This window comes from Callithrix jacchus, chromosome 2 (assembly GCF_049354715.1).
Source record: "Callithrix jacchus isolate 240 chromosome 2, calJac240_pri, whole genome shotgun sequence".
Classification (NCBI taxonomy): Eukaryota; Metazoa; Chordata; class Mammalia; order Primates; family Cebidae; genus Callithrix; species Callithrix jacchus.
Genome location: NC_133503.1, coordinates 80,489,104 through 80,515,560, shown reverse-complemented (window position 1 = coordinate 80,515,560; position 26,457 = coordinate 80,489,104). Strand labels below are relative to the sequence as shown.

General features: G+C 39.4%; 1 protein-coding gene across 2 annotated transcripts in view; it reads right to left on the bottom strand.

Annotated features, from left to right (window-relative positions):
- Positions 1 to 25,422, bottom strand: part of FBN2 (fibrillin 2) — a 270,327-nt gene extending 244,905 nt beyond the window's left edge. The window contains exons 1-5 of one of the 2 annotated variants that reach the window (XM_035290955.3): positions 24,516 to 25,422; positions 23,575 to 23,657; positions 17,463 to 17,561; positions 14,398 to 14,493; positions 7,350 to 7,445 (exon numbers count right to left, since the gene is read on the bottom strand). In XM_035290955.3, coding sequence (XP_035146846.2) covers positions 7,350 to 7,445; positions 14,398 to 14,493; positions 17,463 to 17,561; positions 23,575 to 23,657; positions 24,516 to 24,769 — 628 coding nt within the window. In that variant the 5' untranslated portion in view covers positions 24,770 to 25,422. The remainder of the gene's footprint in view (positions 1 to 7,349; positions 7,446 to 14,397; positions 14,494 to 17,462; positions 17,562 to 23,574; positions 23,658 to 24,515) is intronic. The other variant, XM_035290956.3, reaches the window with a different exon arrangement.
- Positions 25,423 to 26,457: the final 1,035 nt, after the last annotated feature.

Genomic DNA, 26,457 nt, shown 5'->3' with positions numbered 1-26,457 from the left:
AATATGCCAAAACAAGATAAGTAGGGTCTAATTCAACTGCACGAAAAGCAAGGTGATAATAATACATAGTATTTTCCAATCAATCTATGCTGTTACTAAAAATCCCATAAAAGGTAAAACAGTGAAACTTATGCTGTTCACACTGATGTCCCAGAGGTCCTGAAGTAGTCTCTCTCTCACTCATCAGGATAATTTTATCTAAGAGAGCGTATCAGGCTGGGCATGGTGGCTCACATCTGTAATCCCAGTACTTTGGGAGGCAAAGGCAGGTGGATCACCTGATGTCAGGAGGTCGAGACTAGCATGGCCAACATGGTGAAACCCCATCTCTACTAAAAGTACAAAAAAATTAGCCAGGCATGGTAGTGTGTGCCTGTAATCCCAGTCACGTGGGAGGCTGTGGCAGGAGAATCACTTGAACCTGGGAGGCAGAGGTTGCAGTGAACCAAGATTGTGCCACTGCACTCCAGCCTGGGTGACAGAGCAGGACTCCTCAAAAAAAAAAAAAAAAAAAAAAAGAGAGAGAGAGCATATCAGATCTTGGCTTTACTTTGTATAATTAGAGCTTATCATTTATTGAGCACATAACTCTGTGCTGGACACACGTTACAGCACTTCATTTCTCATTTAAATCTCATCTCAGGATTGTGAACTTCTCTTAAAGCATCCAACTTATTTAAGTCTTTCCATTGTCAATAAAATCATCATTAAACCTTATTTGTATGACTTAAATAGGTCATAACAGTCTTTTTTCCTCCATTTGAGAGTCCATTTTTGAATATTCTATTTCTAATAGGCAGCCACCACGTCTATCATTTTGATAACTGGGGAGTCCTTTTAAAAAATATTAGCATTAATTACCATCATTTATTTCATTTATTGGATGCCAGGCATTATAGCATTCAATCCTCATGAAAAAATTCAAAGTCGACATAATAGGTGTGTATTATATATGTCAAACAGGCATCAGAGAGGGCAATCACATTTTTAAAGTTACACAGGTTTTAATTTTAAGCTTTGATTTCAACTACAGCCTGTATTCTAAAAATACAACAAGTAACACTTAGTGGACGCTTACCATGTGTCAGGTACACTGATTATTGTGTGTCAGATACTCAACACATTATTGCTTTTAATCTTTCCAATGACTCTATGAGGTGATTATAGGTTCACAACTGTTTACCTGAAACTCCTGGAGACAGGTGTTATTTAAGAATTTGTAATTTTTGAAATATGTGGTGTTTGTTACATAACTTCCCCTATATACATGCACATCAGATTTAATTATTTTGAGTACATTCTATATAATAACATCTGATTACATTTAATTTGTGTGAGTCTGGTAGTTTTGGCTAGATTCTATGCAAATTAACATCTAATGTCTTTTAATCTGATGTTGAAACGAAAACAGAAAAATACTCATGGAGTTAAACAAATACAAAATAGTCTAGCCTTTATATTTTATATTGCAGGTAGATAATCCAAAATCAAAGAAAGAGCTGGAATAAATAAAATACACATTGCTTTTGTTCAAAAGAGAATAAAATATCAGGATCTACTGGGCTGCCAAAAGTTCAATCTTATTTTACAGATCTAAATAGCAAAGGCTTAAATTGAGGATTGAGAAGTGGAAGCCTGGCCTCTCCCAGACAGGTCAATGAATCGATTTTTCTCGCAGATTTAAGTCTTTCCTTTATCCAACACCAAGTGTCTCCACTTTCTGTCTAGCATTAGGTCTCTCTTTTCTTATCAGTCTTCGTTTTCATCTTCCCTTCTTTTTCTTCCACTTCCCACTGTCTGCTTTTTCTTCTCTCATTTTCTTTCCCTTCTGTTCATAATGGCTTTCAGGATAAGGATATCATCTGAGCTAGTGCCAAAAGTTAAGTTCCCACAGATCTTTTGGTATTTCTCTGATGCCCATTTAAGGCTAAGTTTAACTTAGAGAGTGCAAGGTTATAAAATGTTCATCCTAACGGCCTTGCAAGCGCAGAAATCTGTGTGTGTGCGTGCCTAAGGGTACATGTGGGTCTGACATCTGCAGTTGGTAACATTCTCTTTCTGCTCATTTTAATTTTCACTCTACTAAATCTTCAGAGTGCAAGAAAAATAGAGACATTTTATTTCTGCAAAATAAATATCAGCTTAGTGATTAGGGTAATTGGTAATGAATTATGGAGTTTAAATAATGTTAGTATAAGATTTAATCATGATATATCACAGGAATTAGTCTGATACTGTTTTCCCACTATAGTGAGCTGTTTTTTTTCATTCTACATTCATTTGACTGAAAGAAAGACTTTTGTATTTTGTCCTGTATTAGGGAGCATTTCGGAGCTCTCCTGATATTTGTTCCTTACTTCTATGATGGTATTTACTGTGTCAAATTGTGTCTTCATTTGTAAAGTAGATGACTAGCTTTTCAATAATTTGTTTCTCATTAATAAGAAATACATATTGTTTTTCTTTACAACTCAAGGTCCAAGTACTTAGCCTAGTACTTCAAGAGTACTCAACAAATATTGGAAAAATAAATGTTAAATATTTATTTAGAAAATTAGTTACACTCTTTATATTCTAATTTGTGGTTAAAAAGGTAAAAGGAGATAAACACTCCAAAGCACTTATGTCTTATTCTTGTATCTTCCTTTTCCTTTTGTGTTATTACAAAGTACAGTGCAACTATAACAATCTATAACATATTTAATAACACAAAAGGAAAAGCAAGCTATAAGGACATTTCATGTTACAGAAGAGTAAATTCTAGTAAGAATGGAAATATCGCATTTTTTATAAACACTACATATAGTTCCAGTAGAAAAATGATTCAAGTTATATTCTCCAATATGTGAATGGTAATTAATCCTAAGTGTAGGAATTATGAATAACTGCATTTTCATATTTTGTCTCGTTTTATTTCTGAATTGTTTTATAATAAATAAAAATTATGTTTTAAAGCAGACAATTACAATGGAACTTATTTTCTAAAAAGTATTGTTTATTTATTTCTTGAAAGTATCAAATTCACTGTGTACAGAATTCTGCATAATACCAGCTTCCTCTCTTTACCATATTCCCTATATTCCTGGTCATACTATTAATTTGCTATGTTACTTGAATGTTCATAGGCTGTACAACTACGCTGTATACTTTATAATACATTCCGAGTCCAATGGATTAGCAAGTAGATCAGTTATTTCTAAACAAACTTGAGTCTGGGTCTACATTATTTCCAGAATTCAGGAAAACCCAAGTTTATCCATCTTTAAACCTACTCTTGAAAGATTTGGGCAAGGTCTAAGTAGATTTAATGGCTATTACAGTTACTTTACTTCTCAAAGTGTGGGTTAATAAATAAAAATGTATACAATAATTGAAGAGTTTAGAATTAGAGACACCAAATTGCCAGCATGCACACCTGAGTGGCAGATTGCGGTTCACTTTTTAAAATAAGTCGTCATCATCATCTTCCCACTGAATTGGACAATATGGGATCTTACACATCTGCTAAATGTCCTGGTTGGACAGCAGCAGAACAATGCGGAGTTCCAGCAAGCAGGACTCTGATGATGAAACACTGGTTCATGATTGGGTGACTGAGTGAGAGCCCTGCACTAGAGATATCCAAGCAGAGACTGAGTGACTCCTTCTTTAGACTTGAGTTCATGCATTAGGTCTTAAAACCTAATGCATGAAGATTTGATAAAAGGTACTCTAAATGGAAATCTATCTATTTTCATTTTACATAAAGGCTTGAAAGTTTATAGATTCTAACATTTGCAACTTGATTTCACCTTTTTTTAATTGCTGATGCAGATTAACAAAAGGCATTTATCTTGAAAGTGTCGATAATTAAAAAGTAATTTTTGAGTCCCTTTTTCCTTTAAGATGTACTAAGAAAGTGTACATTTTAAAGGAAAGTTACTAAGCACCAGATTATCTGAAATGTTATACAATTTGCACACTATTTTAAGGAAGTTATGTTTACATGATAAAAACCATTTGTAGTAGTAATTTATGAATAACTTAAAAGGGTCTAGAATATATTTCTAACAGATGGGCCTTATGTAAACTTCAAGGAAAATTCCATTACAAAAGAAGATTTCAAAAATACTTTAAGTAAAAGTTGAAAGAGGGACTCTAGGCAGGTCACATTTGTGATCAAGTAATCATCTATTTGGTTCAGAAATCCCTCAGGTAAATGTATTTCTTGTCTACCCACCCTCTCTAAGTGTCTACTGGTAAAACATAAGGTACCTTTCAAGTGTTAGAGAAAAAACCCCAACAAGTTTTAACATATAAAGCTGACTCCATTTCTGTTCAATCCCAAGTGTATGTTAAGTGAGATATTTATCTTTTTCAGATTACATTTATTTGGAAAAAGATACATAAAGAATTGAGAGCCTTCATATGTTGCGGCCACAACTATGTTGCCTGTATTTTGCAATCACCCTGTGGCCACAAGAGCTCTTTTTTTGATGCTAAGTATAAAAGGTAATTGTACATATTAGCAAGTGTGAAAAGAGACTCCAAAGAAGTTCAGCTTACCCAGCACCCAGACTCAAGTTAAATACCACAATCATGCCAGTCATTGGCTACCATTCAGTCTCTGGGTCTGGAAGCCAGTCTGCCAAAAACCCAGATAGCTGGAAAAGCAGCCATGTTTTATCATATGACTGATCCCAAAAAGCCAATTTAAAGGAAAATTACGTGTTCTACATTAAGGAGGAAAAAATATCTCCGATTTTACAAAGGTTGTTATTTTTTAAGATGACAAAGAACATGTATTTTAAAATTCAGTAATTTAAATATATATACATAAACTTTAAATGCTAACAGGGCACATGAGCTTATCACTAACCTCAACGTAAGTGAGTTACTCCGTTTGCATCTACATAGACACAATGTTTCTTGAAAAAAATTATGAACTTCATTCTTAGTATAATGAGTTGCTATACATGTATAAATTCAATTTAAAACTTCTCTTTAAAATATTAAAGTTCATGGTTGCTATCTAAGAGTGGAACTTGTTCACTCCTTCTTTGGAAGAAATGAAGCTTAAGAACTTTCATCTAAAGGATAGTAAGTAATAATACTTTTAAGAAAAAAACCAATGTTTTAAAAAATATCCCTAAGACTAATCCATTAAAGAATTAATCTTATAATTTTTTCTGAAAACATGCTACTGTAAATGTAAAATGTATTTAAGTCTTTACTGGATTCTCAGAAATTTATTAAGGACTAACAAATCTAATGAATGAATAACTGCTGAAGAACAATGATGTAATTCCTGGAAGCCTCTGAGTTGAAACTACTCACCCAGTTTCTTTGCCAATTACAAATTGACTTTGAAATCTGCTTCAGGATGAAAAAGCTGCAAAGTTTACATGACTTCCAGAAAAATGAAGATCAGCTTTATCAATTATGATTATGTTTGAAAATTTAAATTTATTCTACATTCTATGGTGTTCAAAGAAACTCTGTGCTATCTAGAAAATGTGTGTTATTCTATTCTAAATAACTTATCTTTTTATGCTAACATTTCATAATTAATTTTTCTTCCCCAAATAAAAGCATCTGATAAAGACATTTAAATTCATCCTAAGTGTAACATTAAACTCTATCATTTGTGGAATGTACTTTAGTCCCAAGAAATCTCACTTACATTAATAATAATAAAAATATCTTGATGTATATATACATTCAAATGTATGTGAAAAAATGCAAATATTTTACTTTGATACTTCACCATATAATTGTAATTTCCCAGTTTCTTCTCAAGATTAAACTTGAAAAGCAAGATGAAGTTTTGTCAGGGTAATGAGTAATAATTTTTAAAATATAAGGCTTCTTCACCACTCAAAGCCTGTATACATATATAAACCTTGAACCCTATTTATCTGTAATATTTAATTGACATAACTTCATATACTCTAGTTTCATGATAAAGAAAGTGCTATACAACTTGATGGCCACAACGTGCTCTAGAAAAATACACTGAGGCTGTAAATAACAATGAATTATTATGTAATATTACTTTTAACTCAAGCTTATTTTATTGTTATGGCTCAATGCTAGTTATTTATCACATTTTATGAACTTTAACTTCTTTGATATGTCATGAAACTGTTTACCATCAGGACATTATTTTAGGTAGTTTACACACAGCACGCACACTCTTTCGCTCCTTTCTACCTGTGATCCGGGAGATCAGGAGTCAGGCTTCCGAGGGCCTAGAGGGAGCCAGCAAACTTGAGCCACTGCCCTCTCCCGACTGCACCGCCCTGCACTGCAATTCAGCTCAACCTAAAGGATCACACTCTCGAGAATCCTTGAAACATAATTGTTCCCATGATCCATAATGAGGGATCAATGCCAGAGATTTTCAGCAGTCTGTGGGTCATGAGTTTAACTGCTATTCAAATCATAGTAAGTTGGTTTCAAATTGGCTTGACTGACCATTTACATGAATAAGTTGGGCAATGTGGGATGCCTACCCAGCATCCATTCCTCCACCCCTTTTCTCTTACCTAAAGGAAGTTCTACTGGCTTCAGATACCCAATCATCCCTTCCTTGTGACTCCAGGGAAGCTTAAATCATCCGCTGTAAGGACAGGCCCTAATAAATCTACATCAAACATATGACCACTACCAACCCCCACTTTGCCATGAACTATTTTAAAAACTCAAGCTTAAGCCAGGCAGCATACAAAATGTCTCTGGAGGCTATTGCTGGCCTGCAGTTGGAGATGTTTTATGTCTCAAGAGGTGAACAGGAAACATGTTTCCTTAGTGACTGCTGACAACCATCATACAAGAACGAAGAACTTCAGGGTAGGACAAAAAGTGAAACATAAAGGAGGGCAGGGTTAAGAGAAAGACAGTAACAGGGTAAAAGTCTTGATCACATCCTACTGATGCCCACTGGCTCGGGGCTTTTTGTTGTGGCATGCTATACATATCCTTATTGCTGAGGACAATTAATGTCAGATTTTGTGGGTGTTGCAGCCAAGGATATCCTAACACTGTTTCATTTTTACAGAAGCATTACTCTCAACAGTGCCTCCTAATTTGAATTAAGCACATTATTAGAATTTGCCATACGTCACTCACTCAAAATTAACTTACAGCCCCAGCACTGGCCACCCAAACTGAGTTCTCTGGTAGAAAAAGTTGAGATGCTTCTGCCATTATCATTATGTCTCAAAATCTTCCCATTCAACTTAGAGATATATGAATAAAAATGTAATTTCATTAGAAGAATTTTCATTAAATAACAAAAACATTAAAAAAATATATTTTTACAATAAAATATAATTTTTCAGAAAGTGAGTTTTCATTTCTCTTCTTACCTCTTTCACACTGTGGACCAGTGAATCCATAAACACAAGCACAGCGGTTGGGTCCAATACAACGGCCGCCATTCTGACATCCATTTTCACAGAGAGCTGCATATAAAAACAGCAAGAAGCTCATTATATAGCCAGTCTCCAAGCACAACATAGTAGTGCAGTGATGCTACCAATAAGTGATCTTAAGTTAAATTACAGTAAATTACATTAAATGAAACTGCAACTTGTGTAAATTACACAGGTTAAAGGTCACATCTTAAAGTTAAGTAAATATATTTAAGTATATTCAGGCAAAAGCTTACACACTCCATGTAAATCACACTGTCAAGCAAGCATTTGGTAAAACTACCTTTTTTTTTTAATCAGAATCATATTCGCTGGCTCTTATGCTCATTTAGTGAGAATACAACTACTCAATCCTCAATTTCCCTTCTACTAACCCTATAATCTATAATTTCACTGGTAAGGAATGAATAAAATATGGAGAAATGAAGGAAAAAGAGGCTGATCCAGGTAGCACAGGGAAGGAGCACGAGGAGAAAATTTAACATGAAAAAATAAAAATAGTATGACAATACAGGGAAAAAGCAAAAATCAGAGAAGAAACGGAAGCCAAGGGGGGAAAAAGGTAAAGCTGGAAGGGCAAAACAAAGAAAAGGGGGGAAAATACCAACTGCACAATATGTTCTTTCATATAAAATTAACTCACAATCCAAACATTTTCAAAGTCATGCTGGCAAACACACAGCACATGCTCTCCTTTGCTCCTTTAGCCTTGTGTGGGAGACCAGGAGTCAGGGTTCCATGAGCCCAGAATGAGCCAGTAAATTTGAACAACTCGCCTCTCCCCACTGCACTGCCCTACTCTGCAACTCAGCTCAGCCTAAGAGATCACACACTCTAAGTATTCTCGTGATCCATAATGAAGACAGCTGAATCCAAGAATCATGTCTTCTCCAGGAGAAAATACTGATACTAAGAGCATGTCTCCCAACCTATCCCCCCATTGCAACATTTGTCCTCACAGATGAATTAGAGGATTATATTCTATGACCTGTGTCCAAAAATGGAGTTGAAGGACACTAATTATTCAAATCCAAAGTAAGTGGGGAGTAAAACACTTCAAGTGAGATACATATCAAAAATGGGAAACTCTATAAGTATGCTGATATTTGATAGCACAGTGATGCTGCTATTTCCTTATCAGGTATGTTGACCTGGATAGATTGCCTATCATCTCCAGAATGCATTGAGTGATTTCCGTTTTGCTGATGATGGTCACAAGACTAAAACACACTTGGCAATAAAAGATTATCTTGACCTTAAAGCATCACTGTGCCAATGGCCTTAAAGGCACTTGTTTATAGTTAACTTCGATTAAAGGCATGATTCTGTGTGCCTCTGCACAAGTACAGCTACCTAGGAACCACACCTTTCTGCTTCTTTACCTGTCTCCAGCTGAGTCCTACATAGCACTTCTGACTCATCATTGCCTTGAAATATTGGCAGACTTGAAATATGAGTAAATATGAAGGATAAAGGAAAAGGAATAAAGGCCCTGAGGAGCATGAAAAAAATAAAGTTGAATGGGAAGGTGGAAAAAAACCCAAAAACCATCAGAGCATTCTGTGCAGTAATTCCATAGAAACAATTGCCAGGATTTGAAGATATGCATGTGTATGCTCATTGCAGCAGTATTCACAATAGCAAAGATATGGACTCAACCCAAATGTCCATCAACAATAGACTGGATAAAGAAAATGTGATATATATACACCATGGAATACTATGCAGCCATAAAAAGGAACAAGATCATGTCCTTTGCAGACATGGATGGAAGTGGAAGCCATTATCCTCAGCTAACTAATGCAGGAACAGAAAATCAAACACTGCATGTTCTCACTTTTAAGTGGGAGCTGAATGATGAGAACACATGGACACAGGGAGAGGAATGACAGACACAAGGGCCAGTATGGGGAGGGAGAGCATCAGGATAAATAGCACGCAGGGCTTAATACATAGGTGATGGGTTGATAGGTGCAGCAGACCACCATGGCACATGTTTATCTATGGAACAAAGCTGCATGTCCTGCACATGTATCCCAGAAATTAAAATACAATTAAACTTTTAAAAAAGAAAAATAAAAAAAATCAATGCTAAAAAGATGCACTGCAAAATATTAAGTCCAAATTGATGTGATTAAAATGTGTGCAATTTTCTTTAAATCCTACTGAGCTGTAGGAAATTTAAATTACAGTCACTTTTCCAGATGTGTTCTCTCATCACAATGCAGCCTTTAAAAAAGACACAGATGGGGAAAAGCCATCCACACTGACTGTGACACTCAGGACACAACCTTGGGTAAATGAAGGAAGGCCTTCTCCCAGGGTTTTCCAAAACAGAGTTTCCAAATCCCAGGTAGAACAAGGCTGGATGAACCTTGGGCTTCTCCTAGAAAGAGCTGGCCCACTACAAATGAAACCTAATCTAATCTGTCTAGGCTAGACTATCAATGCCTCTCTTCTCACTAAAGTTTTTTGGAGGTTTTGCAAATTGTATTTATTGTTTATAAAAAATATTTATGTTAACTTGTAATATGGGTTTCTTGTAACTTTTAATGAATCAATAAACATTTTTAATTTCTCAATTTTAATTTCTAATATTAAATATTAATAGATGGAACCCATATAAGCAAAAGACATTTGAGGCCCTCAATAATTTTTTTAAATGTAAAGGGATCCTATGAACAAAAAGATCACGGGCCACTGATACAACCATTTTCTTGTATTCCTATCTCTCATGTGACAGTGGGTTCCCCCAGGATAAGACCAGATCGGTTTGCCTTTGAATCCCCGTCACCTACTGTAGTATCTGATATACTGCATTAACTCAACAAAATCCCGCATGTCAAAATTTCACAGCATTTTTTCAGGTACTTTGCAAGGCAGAACGGTACAGTGAACAGATAATGAGCTCTGCTGTCCCCAGCATGCACTCACCACACCATCTCTCTGATTCTTAGCTTCCTGACCTGCAAACAAACTTAACAGTTCTTCCCCTACAGACACTTGAGGACTAACTAAAATAGCATGTAAGACAAAGTGCACAGTGGCTGCATGCTTTATTCTATATTCTTAATTCCCTTCCTCTTTTAAACACAGAACATTTATACGAAAAAAAAAAAAGATGTCTGCAGCACCCAAAGTTTACATTAAAGAGCAATAGCAAAAGAGAAGCAGGAAATACAGATAAAAGTAGAAGCAAAAACCAAAAATGGTGAACTTCCTTTTTTCAAATGAATTGTGGCAAAAGATATTTAAAAAAATAACATTTCTTTTGGTAACAAAACAGAATGGCAACAGCAATTTACATTTCAACTGCAGTCAGAAAAAACTCTGAAAATGCCTGAATTTCTACCACAGAAGGAATGCTGACGACCCAGGAAGAAAACTATGTTTACACCTAGCATGACAGTGGCGTGAAAGGCAGGAGAGCAAAAGACTTACTCCCCTTACCCTGCTTATTCTTCTCCTAAAACTTCTCACTGCCTAAATGCGTATTAGGTATTTATCTTTTTAGTACTAACTATAGTTTCTAGCAGAGTATGAGCTCTGTGTGGCCAGGGTATCATCTTACCTGCTCACAGTAGTTACTCAATCAACACCGCAGAATGAAATGAATGAAATGGAAGAATGCTAAGAAGCACTGTCTATGTTCCAGGAAAGCAGCTAAGCAGTCTCAATGTTTTAGAATGTTCATTTTAGTAACCATCCTATTACTAAGACTTTTCTGGATTCATAAATTGAAAAACGTTCTATTTGCTTCTTTGTTCTCAGTACTGTAACACTCTTTCTATAAAAGTTGACTTGGAAAGCATCTTCCTTACATCATTCCTTGAGCTGACATCTGTTAGTTATCTATCATACCTTTACCTTCTTATTTGCTGGCAAATAAATTTTGTTTGTTACACATTTTGCTCCCCCCCATGTTCTCCTGCCCCTGAGATAAGCATTAGACAAGGAAGACATCACCCCATGAGAAACGTAGAGAACAAATGTTCAGTATCTGCTGATTTTCTGACCCAGTGACTTTGCCTTTCCTCTGACTGGAAAATGTGGTAACATCAATATGGTTTGACACAGGGGTGGAAGAACATCAAAGCATTTTAGAAGGGAAAAGTGCTTTCCATCCCTGCCTTCCCAGTCCTGTGAGAAGTACAAGAGACACACCCACTACAGCATGTTCAGGAAAATACATACATACACACGTATGCCCAAGGCAGGGACAGTAGCTTAATTCAGATGGAAGACAGCTAATTTCAGGACAGATTTGAGCAAATACTCTGAAAGATCAGTTGAGACAAGTCAAGGCTCTCTCCACTGTGATTCTAATTTTCATTTTTCCCTCTACAGAGTAAAAGGATGTGTTTCAAGAAAGACAGATGTGTCTCTTCATTGGTTATGGAACTTTCTAAAATAGAGTTACAATCAGATCTCCTAACACTTTACTAAGGCCTAAAAATATACATAGATCTATCTTTTTATGAATGCTGTGTTCATGATAGACTTCTGTCTTTCTTTTCTGGTTATAAATACAAGTCTATTGTATAAAATGTGGAAAATACCTGAATGTACAAAGAAAATATAGAAAAGTATCATCCATGGAATAAGAAACTCTGCTGCATTTATCTGTCCCACTGTTGTCCGGTTATTTCCTGCTTTCCCCTGGCCAACTCTAATTTACAGAAGTTATTACATTGGCCCCTCCTATTCTTGCTAGAAAACGGACCCCAATGGACTGTATTCTCTTAAATACCCTCACCCTCCATTTCCAAAACTTCAGTCTTCTCCTCTTGTCTTACCTGAGAACCACCCACGCAAGGAATCTGCAAACTGCCCCAAAGGCCAGATCTGGGCCACTGCTTTTTTTTGTACTTCACATGAGATAAGAAGAATTTTGAACTTTTAAGTAGTTCAAAAGTCAAAGAAATAATACTTGGTCACAAGTGAAAATTGTATGAAAATTCTAATTCCAGTGTCTATAAAGCATAGACACTGAAACACACCCTAGCTCTTTCATTTACGTATTATCTAGGAACACTTTTGCACTACAATGGCAGAGTTGAGTATTTGCAATGGAGAAAGCAAGGTCTAAAATATATACTATCTGGCCTTTACAAAAAAAGTTAGCCTACCCCGACCTTAACAGAATATTTTTCTTTAAATGAACATACCTATTTCACATAAAATTATTTTAAAAGAAAACTTTATAGCAGTTATAAATAGAAAGCTATAATCACCTTAACTAGAAGGCAACCTTGGAAATTACTGCAACGACTCTAATGAGATACAACTTCACACTCATTAGCATGACTATTATTTCGCAAAAAAAGCCAGAAGATAACCAGGGTTGGCAAGGATGTAAAATGGAACCTTTGTGCACTGCTGGTGGGAATGTAAGACAGTGCTGCCTTTATGGAAAACAGTATGGCAGCACTTCGCAAAATTAAAGATAGAATTACCATATAATCCAGCAATTCCACTTCTTGGTATGCACCCAAAAGAACTGAAAGCAGGGCCCAAACAGATATTTCAGCATTATTCACAATAACCAAAAGGTGAAAGCAACTCGAATGTCCAACAACAGATGACTGCATACACAAAATGTGGTATATTCATGTAATGAAATATTATGTAGCCTTTAAAATGAAGGAAATTCTGACACATGCTAAAACATAGATGAACCTTGAAGGTAGTATACTAAGTCTAATAAGCCAGTCACCAAAGGACAAATACTTCATGCTTACACTTACATGAAATACCTAAAGTAGTCAGATTCATAGGGACAGAAAGTAAATGATGTTTACAGGGGTAGGGGGAGAGGGAAATGGTGGTTATTGTTTAATCAGTACAGAGTTTCCGTTTTCCAAGATGAAAAGAATTCTGGAGATGGATGGTGACAATGGTTACACAACAGTGTGAGTGTATTTAATGTCACTGAACTGTATACTTAAAAGTGGTTAAAATGGTAAATTTTGTTATGTATATTTTACCACAATTTAAAATTGTTTAATTGCAACAAAAATAAAATGATGTTAACTGAAAACAAGCTAGATCTTATTTTACACCCAAGACTTGGTTTTTCTATGTTTAAAAAAGAAATCAGCAATTCTTAAGGAAGTCTTGAGGATTAGCATGGAAACTATAGTCTAAATCAGGTAAAAATGCAAATAAAGTAGAAAGGGACTTACTATTTGTGATTCAATTTCATAAATCACACTTCTTTAATGTCATATCAGGTAACATTACTTATCCCTTCTTAAAATATGTGAATTCCCATAAATGTCCCACAATTTAGAGAACACTGCCCAAAAATGTTCCCCAGTGATGTCACAATCCAGAATTACAATTCTTATACTCTTGTAAAAGGTTATTTCTTGATTCATACAGGGCATTCTCCAGTGAGGGTACCAGCTTTGCTGGGTTACAGCTTTCTGTTTCACAATAACATCTGACTTTTAAAAATCATTTCATCACCCTGTATTATATCATTAAATATATTTGAGCAAAGGGTTATTTACCAGATTGGCTCTCCTGGGTTAATTCTGAGAAGTTTTATAAAATCATATATATAAAGAGGGACCTGGGGAGGGAAGGTAGAAGTAAAAATGAAAGAAAGAGATAGATCACAGAAAACGTGCTCATTATTTTCCTCAAGAAAGTATACATGTTTTATGGAGCTGGAAAAAGGAAAATAAATAAATCACAGAAAATCTGTGAGATGTGCCACATTTGCTAAAACACTAACCAGTTGTTGACTAGTTACTATTCAAGAACATCACTACTCTAAAGCACAAAATTCTAAAAGAATTAGAAAAATCCTTCAGGAAAAAATTAGAATTTCAGTTTTAAGGTACGGTTTACTAGAAAAAACTGTTTTTTCAAAGGATCAAAGGATCTATGAGACCTTAAATTGTAACTTAATATGAATTATCCACACCAAATCAAATGGTTTCTAATAAATGAAGTTGATTCCAATGTCCCTTACGTTGTCCACAATAAGTTCCAATATATCCTTTCTGGCACTGGCAGTGGTCATCGGCACAGGTCCCCCCATTCATGCATCTCAAGCTGCACTGCTGAACTGCAAAGAGCAGTAACAAAAAACATAAAAACATCAGTCACCAAAATCATAGTGTGTGAGAGGTTATAAAACTGTAAACGCAACATCCAATTCAATCACCATTATATCTTACAGAAGGAAAATTATGACCCAACATATTTTTATTATTTCTTTATAAGTACATACACAGGCATATTTGTGATAACATGTTATTCGGGATGCATTTAAAACATATTACACTTTCAATGTTGAAAAAAATAAAAGGTGACTAGAAGCATAGTTTCTGGCAAGCAGGAGGCACTTTTTCCATTCAGAATGCAGGAGCTGAGTGCCCGCCATTCCAGCTCAGTGCAGTGCTGTCATAATGGACTTGATGGCGATCCTCACAGAGCTTGAATTCCAGTAGGGAATCATGGAAAACACAGGTAAACAAACACCTTAAAGTAATTATAGACTGTGATTAACTGTCTAAAGTAAACTGTTGTGAAGGAGCCTACCCTGAAGCCAAGAAGGAGCTTAGACACCGGCACCACACAAGGCCACTCTCAGGCGACATTTGCCCTGAGATGTGAAGGATGAGAATGAGCCAGGTATGAAAAGTACCAAGAAGGACCTTCAGAAAGAGAAGAACCAGCAAATCAAAAGACCTTAGGATGGTAAAGGGTTTCTTCTGAAGAACAGAGTTTCCTGTGGTTAAAAAGAGGCAGACAGGGAAGAGATCTTGCAGACCTAGGCAGAGGCCAGTCAGCTAACACAGGGACTCCTCGGCCACCGAAAGGTTTTCATGGTATCTCATAGGCAACAGGGAGTTATTGAAAGGATTTAAGTGAGAGAGTGAAGTGATATAATCTATGTTTTAAAAAGATTACTCTAACTGCTCTGCAGAGAATGGATTTAAAGAGGGCGAGAGTCTGGAAGAAGGATGAGGATAGTCTGCACCACATGGTAGCAGTGGAGATGGAAAGGAAAAGATAAATCTAAGATAAGTGTTTTCCAGTAAAGCCTACAGGGCTGGTTTAAAGAGTTGATGCAGAGAAAGAGAAGCAGCAGTTACTTAAGCACCCAGTGAATGGCAGGGCCATTTGCCAAGGCAGGAGGAACTGTGTTTCAAGTAGCCTGTGGTCAGAAATAAATCCAGGGTTTCCTTTTGGACATGCTCCTAAGTTTCAGTTGCTTGCTATTCCTTGAGCGGAGACGTCAAATGGGAAAGGGAACATATAAGTGTGGACGTCAGCGGAGGGATCTCCAGTGTACATAAATATGATGAGTTATCAACATATTGGTAGCTGAAAGCATGCATGTTAATGAGTTCACCCAGGGAGGGCAGAACTCAGGAATACCAAACCTTGAATGGAAGACTGAAGAAGATAGAGAAAACAGACTAAAAACTAATAATCAAGAAAAGGAGCACTGAGGGCCACTGGCATGATAAAAGTCAAAGGTGTTTCAAAGAAAAACGGAAAAGAGCATTTCAAGAAGATAGTGATTAATAGTGCCAAACGCTTTAGTGAGGTCAAACAGGGTGATGACTGGAGGGTTGGAAAAGTTACTGATGAAATGGAAGTATGAATTGCTTGAACCCGGGAGGTGGAGATTGCAGTGAGCCGAGATCATGCCTGGTTGACAGAGTGAGACTCCATCTCAAAAGAAAAAAAAAAAAAACCCAAATGGAAGTATTACCCGAGATCAAATGAATGCACAGATTCCTTACTAAATTGCATACCACAAACAAAGAGTGGGCCAGTGAATTTCCCAGCTCCCAGGCAGAGGAATTAAGAAACTGAATTTTAAAATTCCTCCAGGATTGGGTTTTTTGCCAAAGGCAAATATGAGAGAACTAAGAATAGGCTAATGAACACCAGGGCAACAGTATCTTGTAGGCAATAAGGCAAGAGAGAGAGGTTCAGGTAAGTTGGGGATGAAATGTTCTCGATAAAATAGTCAAGAAATCTTGATGAATTTGAATGGAGGGCTTTAAAAAGCTGGGGAAATGGCAGTTTCAAAGAAAGTGAAATTAAGAGTTTTCATCTGGAGTTTCATCAGAAGACAATGGCATTTGTTGTCTGAATCTTGAGTCTTATTCCTGAGTCAGACATTCTCTATATTACCTTCATTTAGGGAAAATTTGAAGAAAGGTATATGAAAAATATGACTTCACACTAGTTGAGGCAGGACTTAAAGCATTTGTTGAATTACTGGACAGTTAAATAAACAACCTTGCTTCTGCTTTGTTACAATGTTATCTTAAATACTAGCCTAAAGATTAATCTTGTATCTTAAGGAACCAAAAATTTATAATTGGGTTATGAATCACGCAATCACAGTTCACAGTTATAGTTATCTTACAGAGTTGCTGGCAGTTAACACATGTGAAGAAAAATAGGTCCGTATTTGTAAAGTATCTGGTCAATACTCAGTAAACATATGCTGTCTTCGGAGTTCTCTTCTCCTTCCCCCTTAGATAACTCACAAAACAGGAGTTAAGCAAAAGCAATAAATATAGCCTAGTGTTTGAGACTACACACCTAGGCACCAGAATACCTGGATTCAAGTCTGTGTTTCCTTGGATGAGTTAATTAAATCATATGTTCTTTACTTTCCTGCTCTGTAAAATGGGGTATTAACAGTACCTCATAATGTTGATGTATGCATTAATTAAAGTAATAACACTTAAAGCTCCCTGGCACATAGTAAAAACCTAGTTAAGTCATAGCTGTTATTCACCAAGAGTTAATTCTCCACTGAATTCTGACTCTTTTCTGAATACACATATGGCTCCTGGACCAGAATTAAAGCATTTTTCTCATTGAAAACCATAACCCACTTAAGGCAACAACTAAATCACCAAAGATTTTTACTCTACAGATTAATACACACACAATTTGTGAGAAAAATAATCACGGATTTATATTCTTTTTGAGAAGGACATTTAGCATTTACTCCAAAGCTTAAGGAAAATGCAGTAAAAAGTCCACAAATAAGAAACATACTTGATTTTGATCCACAGGTTGGTGATATTTGCCCACTGGAACAAGTACACATGTTAGGACGGGAACAAAATCCATCTCCACAACTATTTCTACAAATCGCTGCAGAAAGCACAATAGGAAAAATGAATGACTATATAATAAACCATAGTTTACAAAACAAGAAAGCCATATTTAAAAATAAAAAGCCTGAAAAACTAAGATAAAATATATAATGTAAATGTCTAACTTCAGATACGCAATAAAATTATCCATTGTAGACTTGGAAATAAGTCTCACAAGTATCCTTATGATAATGTGTAAACAAATGAAGCTGTTTCAAATTGTATAGTCTTTTAAGGAATCTCCACACTGTTTTCTATAGTGGCTGTAAAAGTAGAACTACAGTTTGATCCAGCAATCCACTACTGGGTATCTACCCAGAGGAAAAGAGGTCATTATTCGAAAAGATACTTGCACATGCACGTTTATAGCAGCACAAATAACAATGGAAAAATCATGGAGGCTGGGGGTGGTGGCTCATGCCTGTAATCCCACCACTTTGGGAGGCTGAGGTAGGCGCATCATGAGGTCAGGGCATTGAGACCATCCTGGCCAACACGGTGAAACCCTGTATCTACTAAAAATACAAAAATTAGCTAGTGGCACGTGCCTGTAATCCCAGCTACTTGGGCTGCTGAGGCAGGAGAATCGCTTGAACCAGGGAGTCAGAGGTTGCAGTGAGCCAAGATCACCACATTGCACCACTCCAGCCTGGGCAACAGAGTGAGACTCTGTCTCAAAAAAAAAAAAAGAAGAAAAATCATGGAACCAACCCAAATGCCCATCAGTCAATAAATAAATAAACCGTGGTATACATACACTACACACACACACACACACACACACACACACGCGCGCGCACACACACACACACATACAATGTATATATATATATACAAATACACAATTGTGTATTTGTATATATATATATATTGCAGCCATAAGAAGGAATGAATTAACAACTTTTACAGTGACCTGGATGAGATTGGAGACTATTATTCTAAGTGATGTAACTCAGGAATGGAAAACCAGACATCATATGTTCTCACTGACATGTGGAAGCTAAGCTATGAGGATGCAAAGGCATAAGAATGATACAATGGACTTTGGGGACTTGTGGGAAAGAGTGGGAGGGGGCGAGGGATAAAAGAACAAATATGGTACAGTGTGCCCTGCTCAGGTGAGGGGTGCATCAAAATCTCACAAATCACCACTATAGGACTTATTTGTGGAACTAAATACCACCCGTACTTCAATAACTTATGAAAACTAGAAATAAAAATAAAGTCATACATAAGTAAATGTTACAGAATAAAAACATAGTAGAATAAAATAAAGCGCAGCCTTTTTAAGTTTAAAATATATATGTAAGTATATATGTGTGTGTATAAATGTGTGTATATATAAAAATGTGTGTGTGTGTGTGTGTGTGTGTGTGTATACATAAATTGGCTTTAAAAGGTCTAAAAGAACTTTCACCAAACAGTGCAATGGATCTCACTGCCTGATGGCATTATGTGTGGATTATTATTTTTATAATAAATATTTAAAGCTTTGCAATAAAAAAAATGGCATAATCCTAAATGTTGAACTCTTGTAGCAATACAGTCTCTTTCATTAAAGACTGAGAGTTTAAAATGCAGAATTCACCCAAAAAGACAGCCTTGATTCTAGGAGTTGGGAGGGTTGCGAAACAGAGAAAACACAGCTCACTATGCAAAAGCCTTCAGAGGAGACAGAGAACATAAAATTGGCTGAGGCTCCAGGTCCTAATGACTCGGCCAAGCCTCAGGGTTTCCACACACATTTTTTTCAGGCTGGTATCTGACCTACTCCATGATCAATCTTTGCTCCCCTCAACAATCCCCTCCCACCTTCCTACGGCCTTTCTCCTTCTGTATTATCTCTACCACCTAGCCTATTCCTGCTGCTCAGAAAAGTTACTGTGACATTTTGATGGGGGGAGAGTCAAAGCCCTTGCAGCTGTGACCTCCAATGAACAGAAAGGTATGAGGGTCATCACGGCAAAGAACGTTAGGCTCACGGACATAGCACATACCACAGATACTCCAAACTTGTAGCCAAGTACCTTTGAATGAAAAGTCTCTCCTATATTTAGAGATAGTTCATTCAGGAGCTGAGAGATTTATCTCTATAACCATAATTGAATTATCTCTTTCAAGCACAAAGGCTGTTTGCCTTAATGTTCATGCCACGACTAGATATATAAAGACAAGAAGTCCGGAAATGCCCTGAAACTAGCTGTAACTAGGGAAAGGTCCCACAACTTTCAAAGAGATTTGGGGCCCTCAATAATGTAAAGAGCATTTCCTGCAGAAGTAAACTAATTCGGTAATTGTTTTTCTTCTCCAAGATGCCTTCTGACACCCATATATTACTACCAGCATTAGTGCTTCTTATAAATGAAAATAGTGGGCTAGGTAATCTCAGCCTCTTGGGAGCCCTAGGTAAATGGATCACTTGAGCCCAGGAGTTGGAAACCTGCTTGGGCAACATACACAGACCCCAATCTCTAAGAAAAAAAAATATTAGCCTTGCAAGTTGGCGTGTGTCCATACTACCAGCTACTCAGGAGAATGAGGTCAGAAGATGGCTTGAGCTAGAGAGGTCAAAAGGCTGTAATGAGCTATGATCATGCCACTGCACTTTAGCCTCAGTGACAGCGAGATCCTGTCTCAAATTAATAAAAAGTGAATCTTGTCAAATATTGTGATGTTAAGATAAAAATCTTTTAGACAAGAATATGTTTCCTGCCATGGAGTTGACTGTTACTTCTTAAAATGTACTACAGTTTCTGATCACCAGTTACTCTCCAATGACAAATGTGCATTAAAACATGGCTTTATGTCAAAGTCCCCTTCTCCCCAGAAGGACGCTATTTAGTCTAGGCTTAAGAGAGGAGACCCAAAGTGCCCCCACCCAGGTTCCAAACCAAATGAAGGTTTGATGGACTGGAGATTGAGCATTTTCAATTACTCATCATGGATACAGGTATATACTCTGTACCTGTGAGCCAATGAGAAGCAACGATACTGAGGCCTTTTTGCCCCACACCAGCCTCAGACTATATGGTATGCTTACTGAATATCTGTCACTCCCACAATTACTAAAACTATGAGACCTAGAAATACCAGAGGGAGAGGGAGATAGAACCTAGGGGCTGAGACTTCACTGACACTGGGGGAAGTCACATGGCCAGGTAAAGATGACATAGTACCCAAAAGATCTGAAGTTGAGTTGTCACTCTGCCATTGATCTGCTGTAAGCTCCAGAAAAACCCACAGCCTTTCTGTGTTCAGTTTTCTCATTTGGTAGCATAACATAAAGGAATCATATTGGAACGCTCTGACATTTCCTCAGGTCTCAAATGTTACTAATCCAGCCAATGTCATCACACTGTTATTATATGGATCAAAATGCTTTTCATAGCATAATTTCACAATAAATAAATTAATAAGCAAATTTTTTCATTGCTTCACATTCTAAGAAGATTTTTTTTAAAAAAAAGAAGGTGAGAAAGTCAATCCAGTCCTTTTGGAAATGAATATTTGGAAGTTTGGAAGTACTTTAGTAATTTTTCTTGCTACAACTAAGAACAATACCAACAAAAGATACAGACCCAAAACAAAATGCATTAGGTTTCCAGAACTTGGAGAAATAAAGTGTCTTTTTGATCTTCTCCTTATAAAGCCTGTCAAAGTTGAACATTAAAATACCATTGACCATTTTTTGATGCTCAAGAAAAAGTCAAAAAAGTTGACCATTTTAATTTTTCTATATTAAAAGAATGCTGAGGTACAAATGTATGAGAAAATTAATATTTAGTTTTGATTATTTGTATTTTTACTTATTTTCTTTTTTGTAAATTGTCTCAAATATTTTCTTTTGCTAAATGATGTGATATAGATACATTCAATAAATACAATAATTCATTATCATCAGGAAGGCCTGGAATTAATTAAAATTCTTGATTTTGAGTTTATAATGGTTTTATTTCATTTATTATCTTTACATATGATCATTTTGAATGTCAAAATAATTGAACTACTGAATTGAATGCAGGCTGTTAAAGTTAGGTGAGACTCATCCAATAGAATATAAAGGTATTACATTCTCCCTGTTTTGCTCACTGTTTAATACTCTCAGGTACTTGAATTTTTAGATATAATAAATATTTTCACAGATACTTCTTGACGCAGGTGTTGTAAATGTTCCTTATAGATATAAAGATCATTTCAAAATTCATTCTTTTTACAGATTTCGGATACAGGTAAATTCCAGTGTATCTCATAAGCATCTAAATGTTTCAAGTAGCAGAAATGCAGACTACAATAGTTACTATTACCTTGAGATTTCCAAAGGTGATCTTCTACCAGTGATCAGTGGACCATTCATGTATTTCTACTGCAAATATTCTGGAAGGTGCTGCTCTCTGGAATTCCCATTCCACACTGATCCAATAAAATCTGACTTTACAGATTTTCAACATGTACCATGAACGAATCCCTCCTCCTCGGCTGCTCTCCAACTCAATAATGGCAGTCACATTCATTACATTTAGTGAGTCAGACTTTCCGCAGTGCCTAAGTCACTCCCAGCTAGTACGGCAGGTGTGCAATGAGTGACATTAGCTGTTTCAGGAGTCTAAAAAACCGTGTAAGTTTAAAGCAGCCATGGTATTGCCCTACTGGCCTGAAAGAGTAAACGCACCCTCCACTAATGCCTCACATATGACTTCTGTGTTGGAGAGAAAAAAATGCAACACTTTTTCTTTTAAAAAATAAAGCAAAGGTTTACTATAACCAGAGGATTTGTTTAAAATATTTACAAGTCACTTTAAATAATAAGGTTGTTTCCTATTTTTGCCCACTGGAGATAGTTGGGTTTTAAGGTAGAAAAAATAAAGACGAAATTAGTCTTTATGACACTTGAGATTTCATCCCTTTCTTAAATAACTGCCCAGAAATAACATTAGGCATCTATCTCAAACCCACAAAACCAATAAATACAGAGTTAGAAATGCCACTACATCCTTATTATTCCTTGGTTAGTGTGGCTTGCCCTTTTTCTCTGTTCACAGTTGCATAATTATTTATTCCCTGGAGAACACGGAGGTCAATCTAAAGTCAAGACTGGCTCTAAATGAATGTGCTGTCTATGATACCTGGCTCTCCTCCCAGCAAGACAAATGTGGTTGTGCTACATAAACACACAGGAGAAGGCCAGTCACACTTCAAGTCACAAATGTACAGGCATACGAAAAAAGATATCCCAGAGTCCGAGACTGTGAGGCTGATATCTAGAGTTCTCCAGTTAGAACTTGGAGAACTGGGTATACACTTTGGATGAAAAAAAATAATAATCAAAACTTTTAAGGTCAGAGATACAGAATTTTTCAAGCTCTAAGATTCATACTTTGGAAATCTACGGCACACTATGAGATTTGGGGTCTGGAAACCCTAAATTTAAATGTCTTCCAAAAAGGAAAAAAAAAAAAAATCAAGCCCCTTGAAAGAGTTGTCTTTTAAAAGTTTGTTAACTTAGGTCAACACCGTGGGAATTCTCCTTTTCTACCTAGGTCACGTAGTTGTTGAGATAGAACCAGAAATAGAAAGTGGTTTTGTACAAATGCCTCAGAAACCTTTATCTTCAAAAGGCCTAAACCTCAAGCACAGTTAAAAGCCTGATAATTTGCATAACATGTGGTCTTATCTGGATTTTTTACGGAAAAATGGTTTTGAGTTATCTAGATAATTGCTCTACTCCCCCTCTTCCAATTTGTATTAATAGACACAGAAAGATAAAACTTCCAAATTATCTTTGAAACCTTTATCATTATTGCCTTTCAACAGAGTCTAGAAGTGAAGTCTGAACTGACTCCAACCGGCTGAGTCTTCCCCACTATTCAAATGGGGCCGCGTCCCGATTATCAGTGCAATGTGATCACTAGATTTTAAAGGCAACTGTGCGTCCAAATGGCTGAGTGCAAGAGGTCGGCCGGAGATAGGGCCGAGCGCGCTGCCCCAAGCTGGGATCCCTGCCAAGCACTCACGGACAATGCACTGGTTTCCTCCAGGGAGCGTCTTCCATCCCGGGCAGCAGTAGGAGTGGAATCTGGAGCCGCACACGTTCGGCCTGTGATGGACAAGCGCGGTCACACACAGATAGAGAGAGGGGTGCAGTAACATATAAACGGTCTTCGTAAGCAATACCCCGAGTGAGTAGATTTCAAGACAACAAACAAACTAAAACTACACTTCAAATTCTTGGGGGTTGGGAGGCAGACGAGGAAGTAAAAGAGCTAGACGCTGGAATGTAGCTACGTCTAGAAACGTCTAAACATTGCCTTTCATCTGTCGTTCCTTGCCTGCCTGTTTAAAGAGCGAAAAGAGACACGGAAACATATAATTTGCTACTATTCTAGCTTCCAGATGCAGAGAACAAAGGGAACATTCCGTTCCAAAAAATCCTTCCCTCCTCCCTAAATCCATTTCTTCTTGATCAAATGTTACTTTGGCCCCGACGTGTCAAGGAAGGCGCGTCGGAAGGTGGAGGGCTCGAGTTGGTGATTAGAAGGTGAGCCACGAACCCTGCACACCTCCTCAAACAAAAGGCTCAGAGCGGCGCCTCGGACGGTGGGGAGGAAGCAGGCTCCTCTGGTCCCTGCGCCGGGAGGACCCAGGCCAGCCTTCCGCCCGACATTCAGAACCTGTTCCCGCACCGCAGACTCTGCACACGCTCTGCGATCCGCAGCCCGAGGTCCCTTAACCACCCGCCGCCCGACCCTCCGAGAGAGAGCTTCACGCCCGCTAAGCCGCGGGGTTGGGAAGGGGTAGCCGCTCCTGGGGTGTATTTGGGTCTCCTGGCGAAGGGGGCTGCAGCTCTAGGCTCCAGCACTAGAATAGGGAGGGGGTGGGCTGGAAAGCCTCCAAACTGAGGATTCCCCCCTCCCCCAAGCCGGCGCCTTAGGTGCGGGAACGCTTGAACACCTACCCTCGGAGCACGTCCTGCTGTCCTCGCCGGCGGACGCGACTGGCCACCGCGGCACCCTCCTCAAGATACTCGGGCACCAGAAACCCACCTTCAGAGCCTGCTGTAGCGGAACGGACATGTTGCGGCGGCGGCTGGGGCCGGGGCGGCTTGGGCGGAGGAGGCTGGGGCTGGCCGGCCGTGCCCTGCGCCCAGAGCGCCACGAAGCCCAGCCACACGAAGTAGGGCTGGAGACACAGCCGCCGTAGTCTCCCCATCACCGGCGCCGAAAGCGCGCGGCCCTAGACCCGCGGAGAGGGAGTGACCAAAGACAAAATCTGTGTGGCCCCCAAAAAGTCAAGGTCTAATAAGCCCTTCGTCAGCTGCAGGTACTCCCTCAGGCTCGGGCTCCCAACTCTAGCTGGAGACCCGGACAGAGCGCCGGTCCCCTGGCTGCCTGCGACGCGGGGCACCAAGTCTAGCGCAGTGGGCGGTGAGGTGCGGCGAAGGTGAAGCCGGCAGCTCCGAGCGGTCCACGTTGCATCCCCCGGGCGACAGCCCTGAGCGACTCCAGGACCGCCAGCCGGCGGGGCAAAAAATTACAAAAGTAACCTGAGCAGCCCCGGCGTAAAGTTACAAAGAAAGTGAACCTCAAAAGGAAAAAAGGCCTGCACTCAGAGCTCGGCGGATTCCCGTGCGCTCTGGGCACGGATCTTGGAAAGCTGCGAAAGTCACCAAAAAGAAGCAGGCAAGGAAACAAAAGTTGCCCCAAAAGAAGAGGGTATCCTCTGGGCTCTTTCCGAGTTCCACAGGGCAACGACGCGCGGGCAGCGGCTGCGGAGGCCGGGCGGAGGTGCGCAGGGTGGGGACTTGAGGCGGGCAAGAGAGCTAGGGCGGGAGGCGGGAGGCTGGATGCCCGGGAAGATGCGGCGGGGGAGGGCGCGGCGCGCGGGTTTTAGAGGCCCGGCGGGGCGCTGGGCGGGCCGGCGGGCGGCGGCTGTCAGTGGGGGCGCAGCCTTCCACACGTGGGACGCAGCCCGGACCCAGGGGCAGGCGCAGAGTGGGCGGGGACAGAGTAAGCGAGAGATCGGGTGCGGAGGAACTAGGGGAGCGACGGTTGGGGGAGGGGAAGAGGAAGGAAGGGGGGCAGGGCGAAGGGAGGGGAGAGGACGGAGATTGGGGAGAAGGGGGGCGAGCCCGAGAGGAAGGCCGGGGTGGAAGAGGGACTTGGAAAGAGGGATTGGCGAGCCCGGGTGCGAGAGGAAATGAGCGGGGGATGGGGGCGAGGTTAGGGTAAAAAGAGAAGTGGGAAAGGGGAGGGAGGGCCCAGGGCCGGGCGCCGAGAGGAGGGGGCCAGGGGGCCGGCTGGAGGGGGCGAGGAGCTAGGCGGCTTTGCTTCCCGTCCCCCTCAATTGGCCGCTAGTTCTGTTTTGACTGCCTGTACAAAGCGAGCAGACGGCGGGGGATGGGGCGATTAGGGACCGGATTTGGGAAACGAGGCAGCAGCCCCTTCCCCTCCCCCTCCGCCCTCGTCCGGCCGCGGACCAGGGACTAGGGTCCCTAAGCTCGCCAGGCTTAACTGGACCCGCGGCTGAACTTCCCCGCCGGACAGAGGCCGCGAGGTTGAGGATGAGAAAGGGTCTTCCTGTAGGGTCCCGAACCGTGACCCAGGATGGGGGGATCCGCAGTCAGCCAGGATAGAGGCTCACTGGGCTTTTGGTTGCAGCCTCAAAACGAGAAGGACGGGCCTCCCCACCGCCCTCTTACCTCCACCGCCCCACAGGGAGCGGCGTCAGTCTGCAGGACCAACGTAGGGGCTGGGCGTTTCCAGATTGAAATGCGCCCTCGGCCACCAAGAGGGAGCTCACGCGGCCGCGGGGGTCCTAGGCAACTAGCTGGCGCCGCGGTCCCGGGGAGTCTGTGCAGGGGCTGTACTCTGGTGTGAGACCTGGCAGAACTCTGCCTA